The following is a 23,938-nucleotide window of genomic DNA, read 5'->3' on the forward strand; positions in this document are numbered from 1 at the left end:
TGGTAAAGAGTACGTAGTTACCACCTACTCATCGCTCTCTGGATCGATGTTGATAAATTCAAAGGCGTAAGTATAGCCCGTGGTTAAGCTCGAGTTGCTGGAACAGGTAAGGGGCACACTTGATGGTCGATCCCGCAGAGCGCGTCCTCGAATAATCTCCTCCAAAGAAGACGAACGATCCAAACCATGTAGGGGCACTCAGGGGCCGGTCGTTTTTGCTATCAGGGGCAACGCACAAATAGCTCATCCCCCAAAAAGCAGAAGAGGCAGATACAACTAGGTATTTGATTCAAGGCCGGCGCCGTAAATCGAATGATGAAGACACGCAGCTATACTTCTCTTCCTGGGGAGAATATGGACAGGAGCAGAAGTTTCCAAGCGAAGGGCCCAAGCAAGAAGAACCACCTATCCCATTTGGTAGTGATGGGACGACAACAGGCGTGGCACGACGGTCTATATTTAGAGTCAAGAAACATGCGTTATTAATCGGAAGCTTAGATGACTCTACCACTAGGCAGTGCTCCAATAACAGCAAAAGCAACCACACCTGCATGTGTGTTCAGGCAAACGGCACAGCCAGGGCAAGCATGTGGGCCAAACTGACCGGTTGGCTGCCTCGCGGATTCGGCTCAACGTAACTATTCAATCACAAAATGCCATCAATACGGCGCAAGAAGGCCAAGCAGCTCCTAACCGGCAAATCCGACGAGCAACAGCAGGCGGACGATGTGAAAAAGGCCATAGTATGCCGGGGACTCGGTAAAGTAGGACATGTGGGAAACTATCAAGGTCCAGAACAGGTACTGAGGCGGCATCTTCACAGAGGGTCTACAGTACCGGTACCGGTACCTACCTGAAAGTCTCATAACCAAAAAGTACACATGGGGAGGTCCCCCTACATGATTCGACTAAAGCTAGTTTTAGCTGCAATTCGCGATAAATAGCAAGTATTGATGGAAGGAGAATAACCCAGTGCAATCAAACAGAGCCACTTCTGGCTGCAATCTGTGATATGATCTTGGCTTACCTACATTTCTGGCTAAATGGTAGTTCCATTACGTTCAACTTTAGTCTCTTGGAGCACGAATAAATCTTCCGTGGAATCTGTAGACGAATGTCACGGTTGCAATTCGACGCCAGAAAGTGTTAAGATATACGAAATACAGCGTTCAAAAAGCTCAAATCACGAAATAGGGTCCCAATCTGATGTCTTGATAAGCATCTGCAGCAAATCCATACGGCTCCCTTCCTATCCTTCTGAGTTTTGTCATCTGAACGGCTCGGATGGTTGAGAAGCCATCCCAATAATGCAGGGTCTCTTTCGACGACGTGTGCACTTCAGTCTGCCCTAAGTTGTTTTTAACCATGTGGTCAACCTGCGATGCAAGCCTCACTTTCCCAGTTCATTGTGCCAAACCTGGACGAAATGTACGCATTGCCAAACATATATTCACTGCCTCTAGCCGTGATTGTGGCCACAAGCCAAACATGATACAGAGAGTGCGATCAAAGGATTATAGAGTTCGACCACAGCAGTTCCTCGGAGACATTGGCAAACCTCCTCGGTTCCACCACAGCTCAAGTGCATAGCTCATGCATTTCCTTAGATGCCTGTCCATCCACTTTATAACGAGAGTCTTTCTTAGCTTGCGTAGACAATCTAGTACCTTATCTACGTTGGTCACGTTTCCGCTATCTTTCTTCATCCTATCATAGGTGACTCTTTGGCAAATTTTGAATATGATCTACGTGGTGTAAGTCTTCCATTAATCCTAAGGAGATACCCTCCCCGTGTCATTCAGTTCGGCTGCGTAATTCAGTCATATTAGGACTAGTCGGATACGCCTTATCCGGGTTTTAGACGATCCGTTTACCAATCACTCAGCTCGCCATCAGGGAGTCCGCGGCGTGTCCTTCTGTTACTTGGCGTTGTTGCTTGAACCAGCTATCACCTTGCTGTGTCTCATCAGTAACGCGGGCTTCCTTTGGTTCGGTTACCACAGAGAACCGAGAGATCTATATATAAAGGGTAGCAGTCCTTGAAGTATGACCTTCGTCTCGTTTGAAACCAACTATCAACTTGCTCTGTACCACATTAGTACGTGGGCTTGCGTGTCTAGGGGATCGAGATGCATACTTTCATCTAGTCCGGTTACCACAGACAACCGCTTCTTCTCCTCTCCTAAAGGGTAGCGGTCCTTCAAGTATGAGGCTTTTAGTTTTTCTACTTGATCGCGGCGCAGCTTGGGTCGTGAAAGTTCAACGCTGGGGTCATATTCGATCGCGGTCCAGGGGATAGGGACGGACGGTGGTCCACTCTGAAGGCGACCAACTTGGGTCCGGTGAGGCTGGGAGCTGTCTCGTCCACAGTTAATGGGGGCCAGTGTCACCGGTTCTAAGATGTTAGATTGGGTGGATTTGAGGCCCCCATGATACCCAGTGCCGCCGTAAAGTTCGTCGACTTCCCTCAGCAACCCCTTCTCTCCGTTAGTTCTCTTTTCATCTCTAGAATGACACCGATTTGCTAACTTTGACCGGTGGAAGAGAGGATTTCCCTTCATGCGCCGCGGGTGGTTCGTTTTGAAGGTTTTCATCGCAGCGTCGGAGAGGTGTTACCATGTTGTGAATGAAACCCTACCGAATAAGGAGATTTAAAAATACCGCAATTGGAATACTGACGATGAGGTGAATTTTCAAATCGAAAAGTTTCGTTGTTAAGTAGTAATAGGAGAACTAGGCGAACTTAGGCATCTCGCAACAAAGTGGTGACATGAGATAATGAAGGGGTCATGGCTAAATTTGGCGCTCCTAATATTATTCAGCACGTGCATACCCACCGCGACTCATGTACCAGAGGTAGCAAATGTCAAGAGAGAACACTCTCCAGCTCTAGCCTAATCGGTCCACAGGCACAGCGAGGAGGGTCTGGAGCGGAAGGATACTGCGAGCATCAACAAAGGTACAATGAACAATCCATGTTGCTAGCAAGGATACCGGCTGGAGCCCTGTAGTGATCCGAGCCAGCCCCTGCTCATCACCTAGCCAAAAGCAAATTCGTGATATTGTCACTCTAGATGCGACCTAGTAGTACAAACAGGGGAGGGAGTTGCTGTGATTGAATCGGTTGGTACTCGTGTGACATTGACTAGAGGATGTGACTCGAGGAATGCGGCTTTCTGTATTACGCTCTTGGGATGCGGTGAGTTGATTCACACTTTCTGCCTGGATTGAAGGACTTGGTCACTGATTCCGCCCCTGGCCCAACACGCATGTTGCAGTTTGAGAACTGACATCCTTGAATAGATTTGCCGTCGTGGGCGTGGCGTAAGGCTCCGGCAGGCTGGGTTAGCGTTGTTGTCCCAGCATGCGACTTTTTGGTCCGCCTCACTGTGACAGATGCAACTTTCCTAATTGAGAACTTGCGTGCACCCGCAGGACAATGGCAAAGCTAGTTCTTTCAGGCAGCGGGTGGGGCTCTTGCACACGGCGCAGACACCCTGACACCCGGAGCGGCCGTAGCAAATGGTCAGCACGCCACAAGGCTGGGTGAGGGCCGGGAAGGATACCCTGCACGTCAGGTACCAGATATGCAAACCCGGCGCGACCAAAACCGGATCCGGGAACAACATTCTGCAGCTTGGACAAGCTGAGGCGGCCACGTCAGACGTTGCCTAGCCAATCAAGCAGCAATGGCTCCAGCCTTTTGGGGGTTGCGGTATGCTTTACACTTATGCCAGGGGTTCAGGGGAAGTGTTGGAAACGGGAGGTACTTCCCGCCAGCCACCGACAAAGCTAACACTCACAGTCTTGGCTGCCTTTTTTTCGCCTGTTACATCAGTCACATCGTATCAAGACGTAGTGGACGAACATCATCCAGTTGGACACGGGGCATTCACAGAATCTCACGTCATTCTCCACCGCCATTTCAAAACCTGCTGACAGCACGTCCGTCCTAGCCCCTTCCGGATTGCGGCATGAAATGGCGTGAGGTCCAGCGCAAGCTCTGTCGCCTAAACCATGCACGATGAGACGGGACGTCAGGCTTGATTACCACCTGTGGTCACAAACAGAGAACATCTTGGCCTAAAAGAGCCCCTACAACCTCTGCTGCATAGTGGAGAGTTAGTGGTTGGCTGTTCGCGTGTATGGCGAGTAGTTACTTAAAGCAGCCATTTGCGTTCCATTTGCCATCGAACAAGAAGGTATGTAATGAGCTTGCTAGCTCACAGTGCACGCCATTCTAACTTCAACCTGCCTATTAGCTACTTGCATCACTGAACAAGCGCGTGTCCACGGGGCGGATTGCTGGCAGGTGAAGGGATTCTTCCGCTCGGCGCTGGGCTAAAGGCTGAACTGCTGCCACGTTGCAACCTTATTTGCAAAAACTCGTCGACCACATACCTAGGCGCTGATGCTTCAAGACCTGTTGTGGAATTCGAAAGTGTTCATCGCATTCATCGCTGTTGATCAAATATAGCCGCGCACGACGATGGGGTGTGTGTTGGGCGCGGAGATTTCTTAGTCAAAGATTCACGACAAATACCAGGTAAGTGGACAGATGTAACTTGGAGGGAGGTCTCCCGACGTCTTCCTTGCATACGCCCCGAGAACAAGACTACGTGCCGCACAGAATTAATGGGCTTCAAGTTTTCCATTAAATTTAAGCGGCGCATCCTTATGATGGAGCCTACTCGTTTGCGGTTCCATCTCACACCATGTTCCTGCCACGTGGGTACCCGCTCCCCTATGTGCATGAACGACACAGCTCCACCGCTTGCTCAACCTGATTGGCTGCGCCACTGAAACCTTGAGCCACACCACAGCCACACCCGTCAACCTCAAAGAGAAACCAACCTCAACCCTTCCCACATACGATCGACACCGTGTTGGCTGACTGTCTCGTATCGTAACCAGCAGCGTGTACCGACTCGGCAGTTTACAACCCGCGTCCAGTGCAATTCGTTATACTGAAACCTATCTGTCCGCCGTGCTGAAAAGACGCGGACGGTGACCGATGAAGGCACTCTTCTCATCGGCTCCGCCCATGGCCAATCTCCACGGTTGGCGCAACGTGCACATTAGATCATGTGGTTCTTGTGTGGACGAGTGGGGTCAAGGGCCGGCGTCAGATCTGCACGGCCCAATTTCCGTGCCAGATCCGGGGATGATGCTGTTCCACCCAGGCGGCGAGCGGCAGCGTGTTCGAAGAGCAGCCTTGTCGAAGGGAGGCGCAAAATGTCGAGCCGCCCAAGCTTACCCCAGCAGCCTGGCCCGGTATTCGGCAAGGATTCATGCCAGTCTCGCGAGCACCGACCGGGGCAAAGGAGATGAGAATGGCTCGCTTGTCAGAGGTTGGTCGGCCGAAAGACGAGTCAGTCGCTGCGCTCCTTAACAAAGCTCGGAGGCACCTGTTTGTGGCGGTGGGTTGCGGGTTTGGTGACCACGGCGCTCTGCAGTTCCACCGCAGGATCTACGAGGATGTCGGGCTCTGAGGCCATCTCAAGGCGTCATCGAATGCTCAACCACCCCCCTGAAACCGGAGCAGGCGCGCTTCCTGCATGGTGAGGCCAACAAAGACCACCTTCAGCTTTCGGCAATTCTACGGAGAGTAATCGGGTAGCCTTGTCGGCAAGAGCCAGTTCGTGTCCCAGTCACAAGTCCGTTCGGAGAAAGCGGGGAGTGGCGATGCTGTGGTCTGCGCCGGTGCATTCTCGCCAGACAAAGCACGGATGGCCATTCAGTCAGAACGCAGTCTTCCGATTCCCGGACACAGCGCCTATGGTCAGGCGTCAATACAGAGGTCCTCGTGCTGAAGTCTTAGGCGCCAGGGGCTACGGTTATCTCGGGGCTCTGTTGTCGTTCCCCGCTGAACCCGGAAGGCGCTTGATTTCAGGCGTAAGCTCTTGTTCACCCAGACCCTCATATGAGAACTCATTGGTAGCACTTTACTATTGCCGTTTTATTATCTTCTCCATTCGAAGTCGACCGCTGCAGCGCTGAGCAGAATCTTTTACCCTACACTGTCGTAGAGCGCGGTACTGTCCAGATGGCACGGGTTGACACGACATATATTCATTTGTTCCAATGGGTGCATATATCAGTTACTGTAGTCATGCCAACGACCAGTTGTTCGCGCGAATCGCGAACCAATGCGGTTGGGAAAGCCATATCTCCATTTCACCGCGAACACGCCCTGAGCATGCAAGCGAGTTGGCACGACCCCCCGGCTGTCCATGTGCAAAAAGCACACCTCTGCGCCAGCAACAGTCACAAGCCGAACATTTGTCGGTGTCGGTGCATGCAGTTGCATTGTGCTTGGCCAGCTTGCGCATGAGAAAACAAGATTATGTGCGTCTTTAGCCAAGAATTTTGCGTCGGAACAATGGAGCCAACCTAGATGCGACGACAGACTTTTGACAACCGAAGAGTCATGGTTCTACACCGGTGTTTCAGCCCTCTCCGCTCCCTCCAGCAGGCGTGCACCCGCTTGCCACTGGACGCTGCTGGTACCGGGGATCGGGGGCGTTGATGTGCTGGCAGAATTTTCAAACCAGCCACGCCACGGTGCCTAATAAATAACGATCATAAATTTGTTATTCGAGAGATCAGAATCATCCTCCCGTCAATTTCGTTTCGTATGGTATGCTGTATTGCGTCCGCGAAGTCCCTTTTTGGCCCACTGCTGGAAGATGTAAGGACGCATGTAACCCACCCTGACGCGTTTATCGATGGAGAGCCAGCCTGTTCCAACTATCTGATCTCCCATAGTGTGCTGGTCTCTGCTCCGTTAACTACCCACACAGTCACCGAAGCTGACCGCAAAGTCTAACACTACAGACCGTTCCAAAATCCTGGAAGCCATATCTGAACATGGGGGAGTGGGAAAGGCTTAAGGTGACTATTGGTGGTGGTGCACGTGTTCGCATTTTCCTTCTTAACAATGGATGGATCGTCTTTGTGGGCGATGACGTGTATCGATTAACCGCAAAACCTTTCGAAGCGCGTCTTCTCTCTCAAGGAACTGACCGCACATGGAATACTGGCCGGATCCAAGCTTGCCGGTATGTGACAACCAATGATCTATTTGCTGTTGGTGAGAGGGACAACAAAATCGTTGTGATTTCGATGATGGACTGGAAAATTGTCAAAGAGATATACGACCTAGACGACAGTAGCAAGAAGTTTTTTTTTGCTGGAGACTGCTTGATATGCCTCGAGGCTAGCACCGGCAATATCGAAATTACGCCACTCTCTGGCAATGAAGCTTTTGTGACCAAATCGTTCGTTCAGAGGCCTCCCTCGAAATGCGCCGTTACTGACCGATATTTCATAACTTGCGGCGAGGACGGAGTAAAAGTCCGAGACCCGAGAAACGGCTCGGTCAGAGTAATACGAGCAATAGACTTCAGCTATGATGGCCCACCCGGGGGGAACGGCTTCCTACATTGCTCTCTTCCCGACGGAGGATATCAGTGGTGGGATCTAGAGGGCAACAATGTAGACGCAATCGTCAACATGATTCCGCTGATGAATTATTTTATCTCCTTCTCTGATGGAAGACATTTGTACAGTGACGGGAGGCACATTGTATCCGTCAAAGACGGCAGCTGGAGACGCTTTGAAATACCAGGAGCTCGACTATCTTCGAGAATATATCTGGTTGGCTGTATGTTTGCATTTCTCACGTCAGACAACATTTTCCTTGTTCACAACACTTGCTTGTTCTATTACATTTGGAAGAGAACTTGTGAAGGGCCAGTGGTCGTGTCAACAAGCCAAGAAGCTATTGCGGTAGCTTACACACACATCAAAACAATCGACTTCATCTTCAGGCACGGTTCAGGAAACAACGTACAGTTGCCATTAATGACTTGCCGGCGAGCAGGCCCGTCCGACCAAAGGACAACAACACAACAAACCAGTTCAGAGGATGAGGAAAAATACTTGCCAATTCATGGCAGGGTGCTTAAAGTGCCGGGCCTTTTCAATGCCATGCCTTCTTCTATGTGCAAGTCGTCGCCTTCGCCATTCGTCACTGCCTCATCCACGAAGGTATGATTTAAGTTCAGAGGGGATATTTATTACTGCTTCATGTTGAGGAATTATAAAAGAACATCATGAGTTTGCTTTTGCTTCTTATTTCTGCAGCGGACTTTAGCCCTGATTGGGGGGTAGCAGAGGTGGGCGAGGGCCCAAGAACCCGGCAGCGCACCAAGAAACAGGATCATGTCCATTATTCATACTTCATGACTGTAGTGGGCTTAGACAATGCGAGTTTCCGTTCAGGCTTTGGAGCAGTCCGGTTGCGGACGTTGTGGAAGTTGGGTGTTGGGTGGCAGAAATAAAGCCATTGTTCACGGACATCAAACCAATAGTATTACCAGTCATTACGGAACAAGTTGAACACGGAATCTTCAGATACGAATGGAAGTAAATATAATAACAGGACTATTAACGAAACAAACTTCAGTGTATTATCAGTAGCCTGTCAAAGACGATACCCCAAGATTTCTGAAGCTTCCTAGGAGCAATGACGGCCCTGAAAAGAAAGTGAACGATGCTAGAGCAGAACTAGATTGCTAGTGTCGGTGTTGGCGAGCTTCAACAGAAATTTCTCGCTTCGGTCGGCCGTGAACAAGACATTCTGACTGACTAGCAGGGAACACCACACAGTACCTATCAATGTTGGGACGTGTATCTTGCGGAGGCATACGTCGAGGGTACTTAAGTCATGATCTAAGAATAAATGTAGCCGTGGCACTTTATGATTTGCAGGTTTGTCAACCCTTAGCGGCTGTCTGGCGAAATCATGCCTCCATGATGCCGGTGACAACTCGAAGTTTGCGGCTGAGATATTTGTTGACACGTCAGTTGTTGACAACTCTGCTAGCCTAGTTAAAGCGGTTCCCGATACATATGTAGCTTGAGACAACTTGTGAATTTCACTCATCTCATGGTCTGTATTCTGGCCGCAGAAGCGGAGCCGATGCATGGTTCAGAACCGAGAGTGAGGCAAACACAATGTGATACTGCAGTTTCGTTGACCGCCTGAAAAAAATTGGGCTCTTCCCACCCAATCAATAAATTCATGGCTTCTAGAGTCACTGCGTCTTAGAAGAGTTTTCGTAGCTCGACAACTGTTATTCCGTGGTCCTGCAGGCCTGTTCGTTGGCGGCTAGAGATTGGCCCTCGCAAAGGACCTACCCATAAAGGCAACTCTTGTTCCGGATCCAATTTCTCAATGACGGTGGCTCGGCTTCACTGGAATTAACAAACAGACACAATTGCCACAGTAATGAATCCGCTCGGCACTTTAGAGAGGATGGATTGAGCAGATTTGCAACCACCCCTGGCTTTGTTCCTCATGCATCTCTTTTTGCGTCAAACTAGCCCGTCGTAATCCTTTGCAGAAGTTTGCTGGAAGTGGCATGCAGCTCCCTCATAAGTAGGCCCTGCGTAAACATCATCCATGCACGCCACAAAAGCACCTCCATCATCTCAAACCAGACCGCACACGTCACAGCAAGCACCCCTAACAACACCTGAACAGTAATTCATCGGATGTAAGGATGCAGACCGCCAAGGCGACGAGGCAACCGCTAAGGGGTGCTTCGGCGAAATTTGCTCAGGAGGGATCGTCCCGGAAGGAGTCGTGGCAGTCACACTTGAAGCTGGTCCACTAAAACTAAGGCTCGACAACATGCCGGTGGAAACCAGGCTTGAGACGTTGGTCACCGACATGGAAAGGATTTTGATTTGTGAAATTGTCCACGAGAAGCGGTCCTGAACTATAAAAGCCCGGCAGCCCTCAAGTATTTGCAGCGGCTATGATCTGTACTTAGAGCATTTCTTCCGTTGATAGGCGCAGTCAAAGATATCGTCATGAAACAATCCGCAACCCAGTCTCCAACTTGTCGAGCTTGGAGAGAGTTTGGATTTCTACTCTTACCCTCACTGTTCTGGTCACCAATCACAGGCTCTGGTCCCTGCCGTTGGGAGTTTGGCGACGGAACCACAATAAAAATGAGCAAAATTGATTACGACAAACATTACAAGACGGTGCCCGATAGGGCAACCCCCGAAGAAAAACAATTATTCGAGGGTGTACTCATTGATTGTAATGGAAGCGAGTTAGATGATTACGAGGAATGGCGTATATACCGTATCACAATAGAGGAGGCCGAGTCAAAGGGCTTTAAAATCTCTCGGAACTGAAGAGGTTGCAAAGCACGGTTGGTGCTTCAGCCAGGATTGAATCTCTGTTGGGTTGGTCAATGTGATGGCGCGACTGTATACATCGATCGATACTCAGGCTATTTTTACTGCTGGGGGACAGTTGAGCTATATATGACAGGACAATATGACTGGGATAGATACCCTCGATATCATCCTCTCGCTATAAAGACTCCAAATAGAGTATAGTTACATCTAATAAACGGACATACATACGGATCACAAGCTCCAAACTGTGATCAACACACAACCTTTGTCTTCCCTCAATCTAAACCTTCCAGTACCGAGGCTCACGACGCGGAGGTCATACCAGATTGCCATATTTGTTTCCACTAATTGCTCTTAGGCTATTTGGGTTGTTGTAGTATGCGCGCCAGGTCACGGAAGCGCTGCCTCATGTGAACGAAAGAGGAATGAGCTCAAGGCTTACAAAGAAGGATGTCTACTCTCATAGGAGAATGATCCATCTGATCTGCGATTTGTGACATACCGAGACCATCCCTGCCAAGAATGTATTGCTCTGAGTGTGCCACTTGCGGGAGGCGCGTACCGGACGCGGTGGTAGTGCTTGCAGGATTTGAAGCTGAGGCATGGCTGTAGTCCCCTTGCTGGATGCTAAATGCATCCTATGGTGGTGATGCGCTCGACTTGGCACTTCGCTAACGCTCTTCACGCGTACGAATTAGACCGCATCCGAGGAGTTCACGGTCCGAAAAACTTTTCGTCTTCCAAGGCAATTGCGATTTATTGACGAGATTCGGCGAGATGTAGTTTCCTTGTCGATCATACTCCGGATGTGCTCGGAGTGACAGATGCCTAGACCATTAAGGTCCCATGCGTCTCGTACCGTCGACTGTTGTGTTGGCTGCGATGAAGTGCTACCATGTTGAGGATTATTCGACTAGATTCCGGCATTAGCATCACAACAGCTTCCCGACATGTTTGCAATGTGAAAAAATGCCAGACCTGTTCCCTCGATATCGGCACATTAAGCCATGATTCGGCAGTGACTTGGTTATTTCCAGAGGTTCAGGGCATATTACCTCATAATTTTGACAGACGGTCATGACGTGGAGTTCAAGCTCATACATTCAAGGGCGCCTGCTAGATCACACTTGCCCTCTACAACGGATCACTTGTGCGATAAGAGCCCTGAAAAATAATTGCCGCGTATTTGATGGTTGCGTCATTGGCTCACTTGCAATGCTGTGATTCTCCAGCACACAGTCAAATGATTCTAAATGAATGGCAGCACCGGTCATACCAATTCTTCTGGTGTCATGTACTGACAGATTCCCCCATACTCCGGCCATCGGTCTTATCAACAGAATATGCACACTTCTTCATTTCCATGTCACAGAGTGTTCCTGGCTGACGAGATATTCTGTTGCCCCCAGTTGCCATTTCCAACAGTCGGCCAGCTTGAACTCTACCAAATCAAGTCTTTAGCAATGTGACAGCCCACGACTAGGGCACTAACGTAAAAGATACCGTTATATCACGGACCTTTAAGGGCTTATTTGGAAGTGCCTGATCCTCGGCCTTGTAACAGTTCATATCCTTGTACTTGTCCGTCAGATCATGGGGAACCTTTTGAAGAAAAGTGGTGCCCCGCTCCTGTGGTGTCATCAGATGCGATGGGAGTGCTATCGAAGACTTTGTTAAATAGTGTTGACTCAAAAGTTGGCAAGCAGGCCAGTCAACTCACCATCTTTGTTTTCCACAGTCTTTACGGACTCAAGTAGCCGTATTGCCTTGTGTAATATCGCCGTGTCCACTTCCCCGTTGTCGTCTCTAAGATTAGCCATATTGCTGTTGAAAGTTTCTGCAAACTGGGCCATCAATGCATTCTCTTCTGGCTGATTTGAGTCATCTGTGGTTGCAAATGCAACCTTTTTGTAAGTGAACCTGAGACCGGGCGGAGTCGCCACCTTAAAGCCACCCACTTGAACAAAGTGAAATTAGTATTACTCCCAATCAAATCCAGATTCATCGTCTTACGAAGGGCAACAATTTCCAGATTGCGGTCTACATGCCGTTAGTAATCCAAAGGCGTGGCCGATAGTTCGCTCAACTTGCCATTTATGTTCTCGACTGTTGAAAGTTAGTTTTGGGTTCTAACAGAGGACCGAAGCATCTCAGTCTCACCATCATTTTTGAGAGTTACTGTAACGTCTGATCGAAATCTTTCGTTTTTTTTAGCCTCGTTTACCACGAGATGCCTAAAAATGCTTGCATCCATGGAGTTTGGTTCGTTCATGGCGTATGGTGCGGTTGCAGGCAGCTTGTTTGTTGGTTACTCTGGATTTCAGAAATTCACGGGACAACGACGCAAGTTAAATAGTTTGGCGATCTCTTAAGCAGCCGCCCGCTCACCAAGCGTCGCCGCCGCCAGCCTTAGGCGACCGACTCCATTCCATGGAGGCTGGTCACAAATGTCTGGTTTTTCACACTTTTGGCGGTGTGAAAGGCCTTACATAACTGGCCACAGGTCAAGCCGCTGATCGTTGGCAGCTAACTCTGTCGCTGGGTTGGGTGTTGTAGAAGGTCGAGAGAGTCACTTTTAAACTCCACCTTCCTTGCCTCCATATCCAGACGAAGAGCCTGATGGCTTACTTGGCTTCAGTTTCTGCATGGATATCGACCGAGGCATACTCCAACATAGCAGGGCTATTATCTGGCAGGGTCCCGTGCCGCTGCACACCGCAACTTGGCAAGCCGGTGCCTAAAATGATAAGTGCGACTGCTCAAGCGAGGGAGAGAGCAAGCTTTGTCAGACTAACAGGGGAGAAACGAAGAAGTTTTATCCCAACCACACTATGGAGCTGTTTCTGTAATTACTAACCACAGGGCTACAGAGGGCCATATCACATTGGCTGCCACTGCTGTCTTCCGTAGAGCCAAGTCAGTCACTTACGGCCGGTGCTTACTGTAGTAATGACGGAAATCATGTCAGCCAAAGAAGGCTACGCTAGTTGCCACTTCTGGTCTGGTAGCCAGATAGCTGCATGGTGTGGTGTTGTGGGCCTGCAGATTCATGTTTCCCCTGGAACAACTGTGACAACTGGGTTTTTTGCTGAGACACGATTACAGCATCAGGTGCATGCCCTTGCATCCTAGGTGGTATTAGTCTCACTGCTGAATTTGACTATTGTGCGGGGCAAAACATGCACATCCCCGGCGCCACAGATCACCTTTTTCCTAGTCCAAGAAGTCCATCTGTTATCCAAACGCTCCCGTTTGTTATGACATCAAAGCAGTAATCTCGAGAAACGAGACACGCATATGTCGCAAGCCTCATGAGTGAATTGCTGCGACCAGAATTCGTTCCACGGGAAATCCTCGGTGGTACATGAACAGTTCCGGCTTCAGCACCTCTCCATCCACATTTTGGCCTTCTCAGTGAAGGGAAGTAAATGTCTACCGGTGACAAGAAAACAAAACATCATCGATGTATCTCTGCGAGCTGGTTGCTGTGGGAAATTCTTCTGATCATGTTGTTCGGCCAACAGTTCTTTCCAACCCCGTGCAATAATTTTATAATAATCTCCGCCTACACATAATTTTCAAGGGGCGTAAAACAGGGAAACGGGAGACTAATACACATTCTCGAATCAGAAATAGTGGATGCTAGGCAAGCATATCAAATGATAGTCTACCGCATGTGAACTATTGTCTAAACATGAAACCACCACACCTCACATCCGGAAGAGCAGGTTGGGAACTGTCCATAATGCGCCAAGTGGTATCCAATGTGGGCTATTGCAAGAATTTGAAGAGCAAATGAAGTAGAGCAAAAGGGGCAGATCTGTATTAATAGACATTAGCAAGTTGATCAGATCGAGGCTCTAAACGACACCTAACGTATTGCCATCCCGTCATATGTTTTCCGTTGTCCCACCTTTGATACTGTAGTGCTAAGTGTGCAAAAAGTTCGGTCATCTCCCTGTCCAGATGTCAAAGAATTAAATTTTCACGCCTACTCACACCAAAATATCAGAAAAGATATCCGCGTTTTCCATAAATCTAGTTAGCGTTCCGGGAAGCTCCGAAACTGGGCTGATTGAAGGAAGCGCGAGCATCGAAACAGATTATGCCTAGAGTCTAAGAGTCATAGCAACCAGTTTTGGCCAAATACGAGGTAGAAATGTAAATGACGAGGTGCGGCACACCAAGTCCTAGAAGCATAATCGTAAGATCGCCCTCTTGCGGACAAATCTGTGGCAAAGGAAATGTTTCCACCCGTGGTGTAAAGCTGCGTCCTTAGAAAGTTTACCAGTTATGTGGCTCATGTCTACAAGTGTCAGGCCGTAGGGTATCCAGAGTATTTGTGTCCTCGACATACACACTGATAACTTTGGGGATGTAGCACTGTTACTCCTCGAGCAAAGTGAACCTCATGATACATGCTTCAAAATTTTCTAGTACAGAATATGATAGTCTACCTTCCAGAAGCAAAGTCATGTCCGTTTCCTAGTGTAGCAAAGCAGGACTCAGAACGCTCTCGTCGCAGCGGACGATTTAAGATCACACGGTAAGTTTTGCCCCGAAAAGAACATTCGTGGTGAGTGATGTGTAGCTGAATGGTGGATTTGGGGGCTTTAGGTCATCGTATAACCAGTGCAAAAATGCTGAGGTTGATTACACCAATATTGCGGGTCGTTGTTCGATTCAAAGCCAGTCTGGCTAGCAAAAACTTCGAGCCGGCCGATGGTGCCCGTTTCGGGAACTCGTCGTGGGTACCACTCGCTAGCCATATGGAAACTTTCTTTCTGGCGCTGGGCTCTGGGACATGCTGACTTGAGAGGCAGGTTTACGGTGCCTTCAAACTCCCTTAGATCTTCACTCTTGGAGCCAAGCGCGACGACGAAGCGAAGTAAGAGCGGTAAGTCTTCAAGATGCCTTGCCTCCAGAAGTTTCCGGGCTGTCATGCTTGTTCGAGGCTCCCATTCGAGTTGCGTTGTTTCCATTCCAGGCCACGCCTCCATTAACAAGGCAGTAACTTGGTGTTGTCGCAAAAGATTGCGAATCCTTGTGGAGTAACGCCAGCAGCTGCTGTTGTCGCCCTCCTCAAAGTGCGTCATAATGTGATCGTAATAATTTCTGAGTGTTTCGGACGTATCGTCTCCGTCGCTCGCTTCAAATACTTGTTGACAGTTCTCAAAACCGCACGCGAATACCAGCTGGGGGCAGAGTTCAACCTTTGCTTCCTCAATATTCATGCGCGATTTTCCATGTTCATTCTGAAGGTGCGTTTGATAGGCAGTTTGCCAGTCAAAGACCATTTTACAGCCCGGGTGCTGACAAGACCAAATGGCGTTGCTATTGTGGAACTTCTCGATATGTCTTCGAAGGTCGTTCCGACGTGTGCAAGTCTTTTTTATATTTTCCTCAGCACAAAAGCCGCATGTAAATTGGAAACTATTTGCCTTAGACGTAAATTGGAGCCTCTTTGCATTAGACGCAGCTTTTGTTTTCCGGATGGTGAGGGTTTGTCTTTGAGTTATGAGTTGCGGTGCACAACCCAAAAGTACCGGCGGCGCGATTGACACCAGATCATCGCATCGGCCATTCGGACCCGATATATGCTGAATCTGGGAGGTGTTCTCTTCTGGTAGTTGAATTTAGCCAGCTAGCGAGTGTTGGGCTAAACTCATGCCTCAAGGAGATACGGCCCAGATGAGAAATATAAAACATACCAGAAAGACTACTTCTTAATTCCTGTATAATCAAATCTAGTATTTGCCCCGCTGTGCGCCGCTTTAAGTGCTGGCGAATTGTATTTCGGAGGTGAAGATCGTCGATTAGTGATGTGGGCCGCATGACTATGATGTACTCGTGATAGCTCGGGTTAAGGGTTATCTGGCTTAGTTGTAGAGAACATTGCAAGTTTATCTCAGTAAGATTGGAGAAGAGTTTTCAGAGAAAGTTGCTTAACATATAAAATCGACCCCTAGGCAAGATGTGGGAAGATGGGTGGATAGAGTTTGACCCGGAGGAGACAACATCTCCTAGGTACCCTTGCATGTGAGCTGAAAATTAGCCCATGCGCAATGCAGGTTCCAATATTAGCGAGAGCGAGAACAAGGCTGCAAATTCATGCAGGATAGAGGCGACACATCAGCATGGGATTGCATGCTCGGGTAAATGATTGTCGATAAGAGGCACATTTTATGTCTACAAGAACAGTACCTCGAACAGAACACATTCGTATATGGCCTGTTACTCGGCAAATTGGTAACCAGGAATGGAAGAGCATGAACTCTAGTGTGGAAGATCTTGTTGTAGAACCACGCAAAGGCTCCAGCGGTGATACCAGCTTTGCAAAGGCTGAAATTGGACCAATTTTGATTCCAGTAAGATGTGAAACGACTCGAGAAGGTTTTCTGATTTCGGTCTTTGTCATGCTTCACTTGACCCTTGAGGATCTTGTTGATGTGTAACTTAAGAGGCACCTCACTCCACAATTTTCTGCCACCGCCCTCAGCATTTACATTGCTGAGGTGACTTGCAACGTGCTACTCAGCACTATCATGGTAGGATGTAGAGTGACCAGACTCAGCAGTGCCATGAGACCGGTAGACAGAGAAGAGGGACAACAGTCACGATACCTAACTTTCGAAAGAGGACCGCAGCCCAAGAGCGATAATTGGTTACGGGACGACTCAGTCTTGGCCACGACCAAGGTTGCATGCCAGTTAACACTACGTGTAATAGAAGCCCTCCCGCAGTGTCAAGGAATCCGAGTTGGTTCGTTACTTGGCCTTTGAACTTGACTTAAACCACTCAACGGACAAATACCATGGCGAATGTCGTTGTGGCTGTTTACTAGTTCAATGTGCTGATGCCGAGTTTTCGTGTCATTTTCCTCAGATCGGCATGGTGGGTTCATATGGACGACATGGGTCCTTGTATTCACCTTTGCCTCCGAAAGCACTCAAAGTGGCTATCCAAAACTACGAGGTCAAATTGAGAACTCCATGAATGTGTGGCTACAAGGGTCCAGGGCGCCAGTTTGTCGATTATCCACACAGCTATACGTGGTTCGTTAACGGAGAAGAGAAGCTGAAAAGTAGAAATACTCTCAACAAGAAGATGGCTGAAATGTGGCAGTACCACATCAGTCCCTTCACCAATACAATTTTTGGTCTGGAAAATCCGACTAGCCTGGGAAAACAGACAGAGTAGTGCAGCTCAGCACAGAATTTTGTCCCGGCGAGAGGAAGCTCTCACGCAGCCCACGTGGGAACGCCAGAGCCACATCCCGGTGTCATATTGTACTATATATGAATCATTACAATCACTGGCTTTGTGTTCTTTTTTCTAAGATGGGAGTGCTTTCACGTTAATTCCTGACATCAGAAATAGGAAATTCAGACCAATGATGTATGCAGTCCCAAAGTACACGAAAGATCATGCACTTGCTAAATCAGTGCTCCAAACCAGCTGGTTTAGCATTTCAACACACCGTGAACACCTGCCAGCCCTTGTAAAGGTATCTATTGACGGTGTGTCATAGCCCTGCCAGATGGACGCGCTTTTCAAGCCAACCAAAGTCCGTACACGTATATCCTGAGGGAAGAATTAAAGACAACTGCTGCTTACCACCCCTTGGAGTGATACCCATTGAGGGCTTCCTTGGAAAAGTATTGGTTCCAGCTGTGTGTTTCCACATCCTCACTAGGCTTCATGCATGCCTTCTGAGGATACTGCCTCAGGTCGGCAACATCCTGCGAGGTGTGGCGGCGCTTGAGCAACGCCTTGCCACCAAACTTCTTCTGCTGTCGCTCCCAAACGAGGTTGAGTCGGAGGGATTCCGTAAGTTCGGTAGCCAGCATATTGCGGCGGGTGGTTCGTGGAGAGAAAGCCGCAGGGAAGTTGGTGTGGGTAGAACGAGTAACGATGGGCTGGGCGGTAGATCGAGGGATCTCGCTGATGGGATTGAGTGCTGCGTGTCGGAAACCCTTCATCATGAGGGGGGCCTCGTCAGAGTCATTGGGAGAACCAGCGAGGCTGATACCATGAGGCGCGGCCCGGGATCGATGGATGGCGGGAGTAGGCTGTGAAGCTTGGTTGCCGAGAGTGTTGGCTCGCTCGTTCTGGGCAAGCATGAGAGTAATAAGCGATGGGCGAGATGCCAGGTTGGCCTTGGACTCGACACGCTGGAAAAATTTGTCGTCAACACTAGACTTGCCGCTGTCCTCAGTGGAGTCTTCCCAGTCAGACGAGTCGTCATCGTCAATGGCACTCTCGTCGATATACTCGGCCTCGGTGTCAGAGTCAACTGCATTCTCACTCTGCTGCATAAGCTCGCATGGCATGTTGTTGAGGGTGATGGGGACATTAGAGTGAACAGAGCTCTTGAGAGAATCCTCTCCCGATGAGCCGCCAATCTGGAACATGGGCTTCTTGCCGACTGCAGTGGAGGTAGCCTTGACATTGTCGATGCTTTGGCTATGTTCGCTTGAGGAGCAAGATCCACCAAGGGCAAACCGGGCAGGCTGCTTCTTGGGCTGCACATCCATGGGTGCCGGTGAAGATCTGGGCTCAGGCAAGGGGTCTTCCGAAGAAGCAGCATCGGCTGGCTCTGGGAAAGGGAGTGCCTGTACCTCGATACCCTCCGAGGTTGGCATGGGAGAAGGATGTGAGTCCCCGGCTATCTGTTCTGAGGATTGAGATTCGGTTGTGGTCGATCCGGATCGAGTGAGGGTTAGAGGGAGAGAAGCAGGGGACTGCTCCATGGTGGAAGCCATCAACGGTGATGTTTGTGATGGGGCAGAAAGGGGAGCCTTGTCTTTGACGATGGAGACGATCATCTTCTCAAAATCGCCTGAGCTGATGCGTCGATCTCTTCGGGTGGTGGAAGAATCCAGTCTGCGTATCCTGGGTCGGATCTCGAGAGGTGCGGGGATAGAGGTGAAGTCGACTGCCTCATCGTCGGCTAACGACTCGACGCTACCAGAAAGCTGAGGAACTTCTTGCATCCTCGCGTCTGAAGGGACGCTCTTTGGGACAGTGCCTGTGGGGGTGGCAGTGGTACAAGAGGCGTTGTTCTTCTGTGGGTTCTCGACAAGCTGCTCTCTTTGCCAGAGACGCCAACTCTTGTTTTCTAATCTTCGACCTTGCTTTACTGAATCTGCGCAGCGGGAAAAGACTGTTAAGTCCGGTTGGTCAGCATTAAGAGATGTGGCAGGTCTGGTTTGTGGCGAAAAGACGACTTACCAGTCCACATGCTATACACATTGGCGGGATTGGTGTCGACCTCGTGTATGACGTCGGCGTCTACCGTTAAGACGTGTGTGTCTAACCGATAAGGCATCTCTACCATTTTTGATGTTCGATCCTTTCGAGTAGAGATAATTTATGCTGTTTGGGGGGAGATTTGCTTGGTTGCTGCAAGATATCAAGTGTTGCCGAAGAGGAATGAAGTAAAGGACGCAGGAGTGCGGTTACGCAACGTGATGTCACCCAAAGTGAGAGGGAAATTGAAAAAAGCCCTCGGTTCGTCGCGCTTTGAATGGCTTGTACTGACGTTGCCTGGTTTCGCTTGCTCAGTCGTCGACCTTCAACTTACACTTATAGTCAGATTCCGTGGTCAACAGGAGTACTGACTTAGAGAGCCGACAGAATAGAAGTTGTGGGGCACAGACTAACCTCGTGGGGAGAGGTCTTGGGACTTTAGCCGTTCCGGGGATGTTGGATATGGACCCGGCACCCAGTGACTCTTGAGAGAAGCAAGATGGTCCCGCGACCTGCAGAGTTGTCCGTGCATTAGCACCGATGGCTGGGTACCTCAGCCCACCGGAACGACCTGGAGTAGTCAGATGTGATGAACGGAAAAGGATGGTGTCAACCCCTGGTCCGTCCTTCACTGCTTGTGTGATTGCGACGCAATCATTGCGTTTGGGTCTCACAATCCGTTCTTCGCGTCGAACTTCTCAGTGTTATCTGGCGCCGTGTCCATCAATGATGTCCTGCTCCAAACATGGCTGCTTTAGGTGCATCATGCAGGCATCCACAGAGCTATCCAGGCTGTGCGTGACTCTCTCCGGAACCAAGACTCGGCAGCGATCCTTGGATCCAAGCGTGGGGTAAATTAAACAGCTAGAATTCAAGTCGGGTCAGCTCTCTCAAGTCTCCTGTCCGGTATCCCCACTCAGCCTCGAAATTGACATGTCGACGAAACAGAGTCATGGCTGAAGAGCCGCCGTTCCATCGACTTTGGCACGATGGTCTGGTCCACCACCCTTCTGAGAAGAATTGGATTGGGCGTAAAATCACTACCCAGAGGGTATATAGACATATGGCGTCGAAGGGAACATCAGCTGCGCCGAGAGTCTTGGGGGCGGCGTCCAGTCATCAGAAGGAAATTTGCTGGACAGAGGCGCGCTTTCCACTCTGGGCATCGAAGATACTCATTTTCTTGGTCTCTGTGCAATAGTGAGTTGTGATAGAATTGGAGTGGTTCGACAAGAAGGTCAACGACTTCACGCCGCTGGGCTGCACCGATTGTGCGTAGTGAGAATGGTAGGGAGGAACTTCAAAACCTGCGCGCGATACAGCTGCCGGGCTAGCGTCGAGTTTTATACTTGACAAAGTGTCAGAATGGCAGTTGGGAGATATGCTATTTCATGCGGCTCAACTGGGCGGTGAAGTCTTGATGGTTTCTTGTGCGGCCAATATCCCATGTAAAGAACAATGTGACTGGTGCTTTGAGGACGCAAAGTGAAGATTCTTTCAGGGTCGACCTGGGCCATCCTCTGAAAAAGGCGACCAGGCCAGAGGATGCCTCGTTGGGCCTCAGCCTCTGCCGCCGCAGATACCGGCTTCGACATCCCGACAATAACACAACGTAATTCTCCCACTCTCGTCCGGACTGTATTAGCGATAGAGGCGCAAATGAAACCGGAAGCCAGTTGATAGAAGATATTACAACATTTAAATACAAAGCTGCGACGGACTTTAAAAAAACGATCAAAGTCTTCGACATAATGTAGGTTAGCACTAGTCGTGGTGCTGCGCATATTCACGCAGAGGCTCTGGTGCTCCCTGCTCCCAGCGTTTACATGATTCGACAACAATATGTATCAGTCGAGATATACCATGAGGTATCATTTGGTGTCTACATGTCCATTTATTTCCTTCGCAGGGCAGCATTGTTCATGGCTTGGAACTCAGGTTCTTTAACCGGGACGCCTGTAAAATCAAATACAACTTCAGCCAGCCTTGGCTGCAAGCCATGGTTAGCACCCTATCGGGATGCTTTTGGAAATAGGCTGCTGAAAGATCTTTGAAAACACGTTTTCAGCCAGAGAAACCTTTCTTCTCCTGTGCAGTTCTCAAAGGTATTTTCACATAAAAAGGCGGCCAGATATGTTAATGCGGCATCGAAATGCCGCGGCAATGATTACCATGTCAGGAGAGAGCATCTATCATCAGCTAGGACCACAACACATAGCTAGAATCTTAGCCTTGACTCTGACAGCCCCGTGAGCCAGAACCTTCGGCTTGATTGAAAGTAGTGCGGTAGTGCCCGCCCACCAGGTGCTTTACTACGCAGCGAGCAGATGGTGAGATTCACGACAAGGACATTCGAAACGGATGTAGTAGCCCCAGCATAGGTGGCGACAAATATTCCAGTACTGTTTTCTCCCGTACGTTGTGGACCGATTCATAGAATGAGAGACTTCTGGCTGAGTTGTCCCCAATGAATGCGACATCACATGGCGGACTGGGCCACCCTTGCATGAGGTGCCCGCCTCCTTCCTGCAAGCGAATTACTGGTACAGCGCAGTACATCAACACTTTTTACCGGCATCGACGCCAGGTATCCAAGGGATGATCCAACAAGGGACGTCCGACATTACGGTGTATCAAAGTTGTTGGTTAGAGACGGGGAAACTGTTTGGTTCGGATCAACCAAAGAGTGGCGCTAATTCAAGACAGGAACACACCCTCCTCAAGCTGCCCGCTGACAAAAGGAGTAACTTGGGAAGCACCCCTGTAGATTTTCAGACCCCTGTAATGCGTGCTGTTAGTTTTGAACAAAATTGTTGCATGGGTTCAGCCCTCGACAAGGGTCGTGTGGGGTACACCCAACTCCTTCCCTTGCAAGCCCAAAGCATATGTACCTCCTGTGCGCTGTACACCGCGATGCTTCAACACGAACATTGTGCAGAGTACCTATAGCAACTGTGACTTACGAAATCTTAGGGCCAGACTTCAATGCACAATGTAGGGACAGCCACCCCTTCTCGTCCCTTCAGCAACACACACCAACTCTGCGTCGCTACGCAGCGTCCTGCTACATTCCGCGGAGTGAACAACACTAACCACAAACGAAGTATGTCATTGCACATAAACAACTTCATGCAGAATGGCAAGACGCATGATCTGTTGAGAGCAATATGCACCAGCAAAATCATCATCACTACATGTTGTCAGCCAATTATGTCAAGCTTTTACGCAATATAGAGAGATGCTAAGCAGACTGCCGTCACTTTTGTCACTGCACAAACCGGGAGGCATGCCGTCACGAGCCGGTGAATTGGCCGTGACCATTAAACCAGTGAACTAAAAGCCACCCCGTGTACCTGCACTCCCGGCCGTGCGCCAGCACAAGGTCCTGGCCGTCAAATAAGCCCCCGTTCGGTTCTTTATGTTTGTCCCTCATCTCCACCCTGCCCCAGACAAATGCAGACAGCCTCACTTTTCCTCAAATTGATCAGTATCCCAAGTACCGGTATCGAGATCCAAAGAACACCATGTGCAATTACATTTACGTGCGTTTTCTGCATCAATACTACCTGCATTTCCATTGTGCACTTTGTTTCAGACAAATCTGACATTGGCCTCACAGAAAGAACTCAGTTGCCAGCACCACTACCACATCGTCGAGTCTTGGTGCTCAAAATACATCGAGACGGAGCGTCGATGTCCACCAACCATCGTCAGCAAACAGTACTGGTGAGTTTCAAGTACACGGCTGTGTGGACTTTCCAGCCATTCCGACTACCGAGGCAAAAAATGACACCTGACTTTTTCTAGGGGCGATGATATCTGTTGTTAGTTCTCACCCGCAATCACTTTTGTCACCGCGTTTTCATTCTAACAACTGCATCGCAGCTGCTTGTAGAGAACGACAGCAGCCCAGCAGCCACCCTTGGGCTAAACTTATTCAACAGCCTGCCCCAAAGCGTCCATCTTATCAGTATCACGCATCGGCTCGGTAGATAATGCAGATCCAGGAAATCGTCGACCGAAGGCCGGATTCTAGCCTTGCTTTGATTATGTTCAAGCCTCTCGACGAGCAGAATACTACAAGGAACCTTGCAGCCCAGGCGAACTTCCTCTTGGGCTGCTTTCTCCTGCCATCTCGTCGCTCTTTATTCTTGTACGATGTTGGTACGGCTGCACCACACTCTGGTAATCTTTACGCCTTTTCTCGGGTTTGCTCAGAATCTCCACTAGCTGTGGACTGCAAGGAAACTGTGTGGAGTCAGATTAATTGTATTTATGCTAACTGGCTGCGACAATTCCATAAACGCCTGTTCTCTTCAGTCACATTTGTCCAAAGAATTCTGATCTTAGCCATTCCCCGCTCACTCTTTTCGGTGGCATGTATATTCTCTTACTCAAATACATATCGACGCATTTTCCACCCCATCGCATGACTGTCAGTACGACTGATGCAGGCGGGCTGGCA

The 23,938-nt window shown here is 49.4% G+C and overlaps 4 protein-coding genes across 4 annotated transcripts; 2 read left to right on the plus strand and 2 right to left on the minus strand.

The window, feature by feature from the left end:
• Positions 1-5,685: 5,685 nt before the first annotated feature.
• VFPPC_18288 (hypothetical protein) lies at positions 5,686-6,000 on the plus strand (the record flags this gene model as incomplete). The annotated part of the gene is made up of 1 exon (XM_022429925.1): positions 5,686-6,000. One exon carries the CDS (start codon positions 5,686-5,688, stop codon positions 5,998-6,000), a length of 315 nt encoding a protein of 104 aa, XP_022285053.1.
• An 870-nt stretch (positions 6,001-6,870) lies between these two features.
• On the plus strand, positions 6,871-8,058 carry VFPPC_18289 (hypothetical protein; the record flags this gene model as incomplete). The annotated part of the gene is made up of 1 exon (XM_018289992.2): positions 6,871-8,058. One exon carries the CDS (start codon positions 6,871-6,873, stop codon positions 8,056-8,058), a length of 1,188 nt encoding a protein of 395 aa, XP_018137118.2.
• A 3,529-nt stretch (positions 8,059-11,587) lies between these two features.
• On the minus strand, positions 11,588-15,518 carry VFPPC_14983 (zinc finger domain-containing protein; the record flags this gene model as incomplete). Its single annotated transcript, XM_022428945.1, has 5 exons — positions 11,588-11,662; positions 11,740-11,879; positions 11,942-12,178; positions 12,235-12,261; positions 14,879-15,518. The coding sequence occupies 5 exons, from the start codon at positions 15,516-15,518 to the stop codon at positions 11,588-11,590; spliced, it is 1,119 nt and encodes a 372-aa protein (XP_022283996.1).
• A 2,316-nt stretch (positions 15,519-17,834) lies between these two features.
• Positions 17,835-19,561, minus strand: VFPPC_11958 (dsp1-1-like protein; the record flags this gene model as incomplete). The annotated part of the gene is made up of 2 exons (XM_018289990.1): positions 17,835-19,387; positions 19,456-19,561. The coding sequence occupies 2 exons, from the start codon at positions 19,559-19,561 to the stop codon at positions 17,835-17,837; spliced, it is 1,659 nt and encodes a 552-aa protein (XP_018137115.1).
• Positions 19,562-23,938: the final 4,377 nt, after the last annotated feature.

The sequence above is a fragment of the Pochonia chlamydosporia genome, assembly GCF_001653235.2.
Source record: "Pochonia chlamydosporia 170 chromosome Unknown PCv3seq00012, whole genome shotgun sequence".
Taxonomy (NCBI): domain Eukaryota; kingdom Fungi; phylum Ascomycota; class Sordariomycetes; order Hypocreales; family Clavicipitaceae; genus Pochonia; species Pochonia chlamydosporia.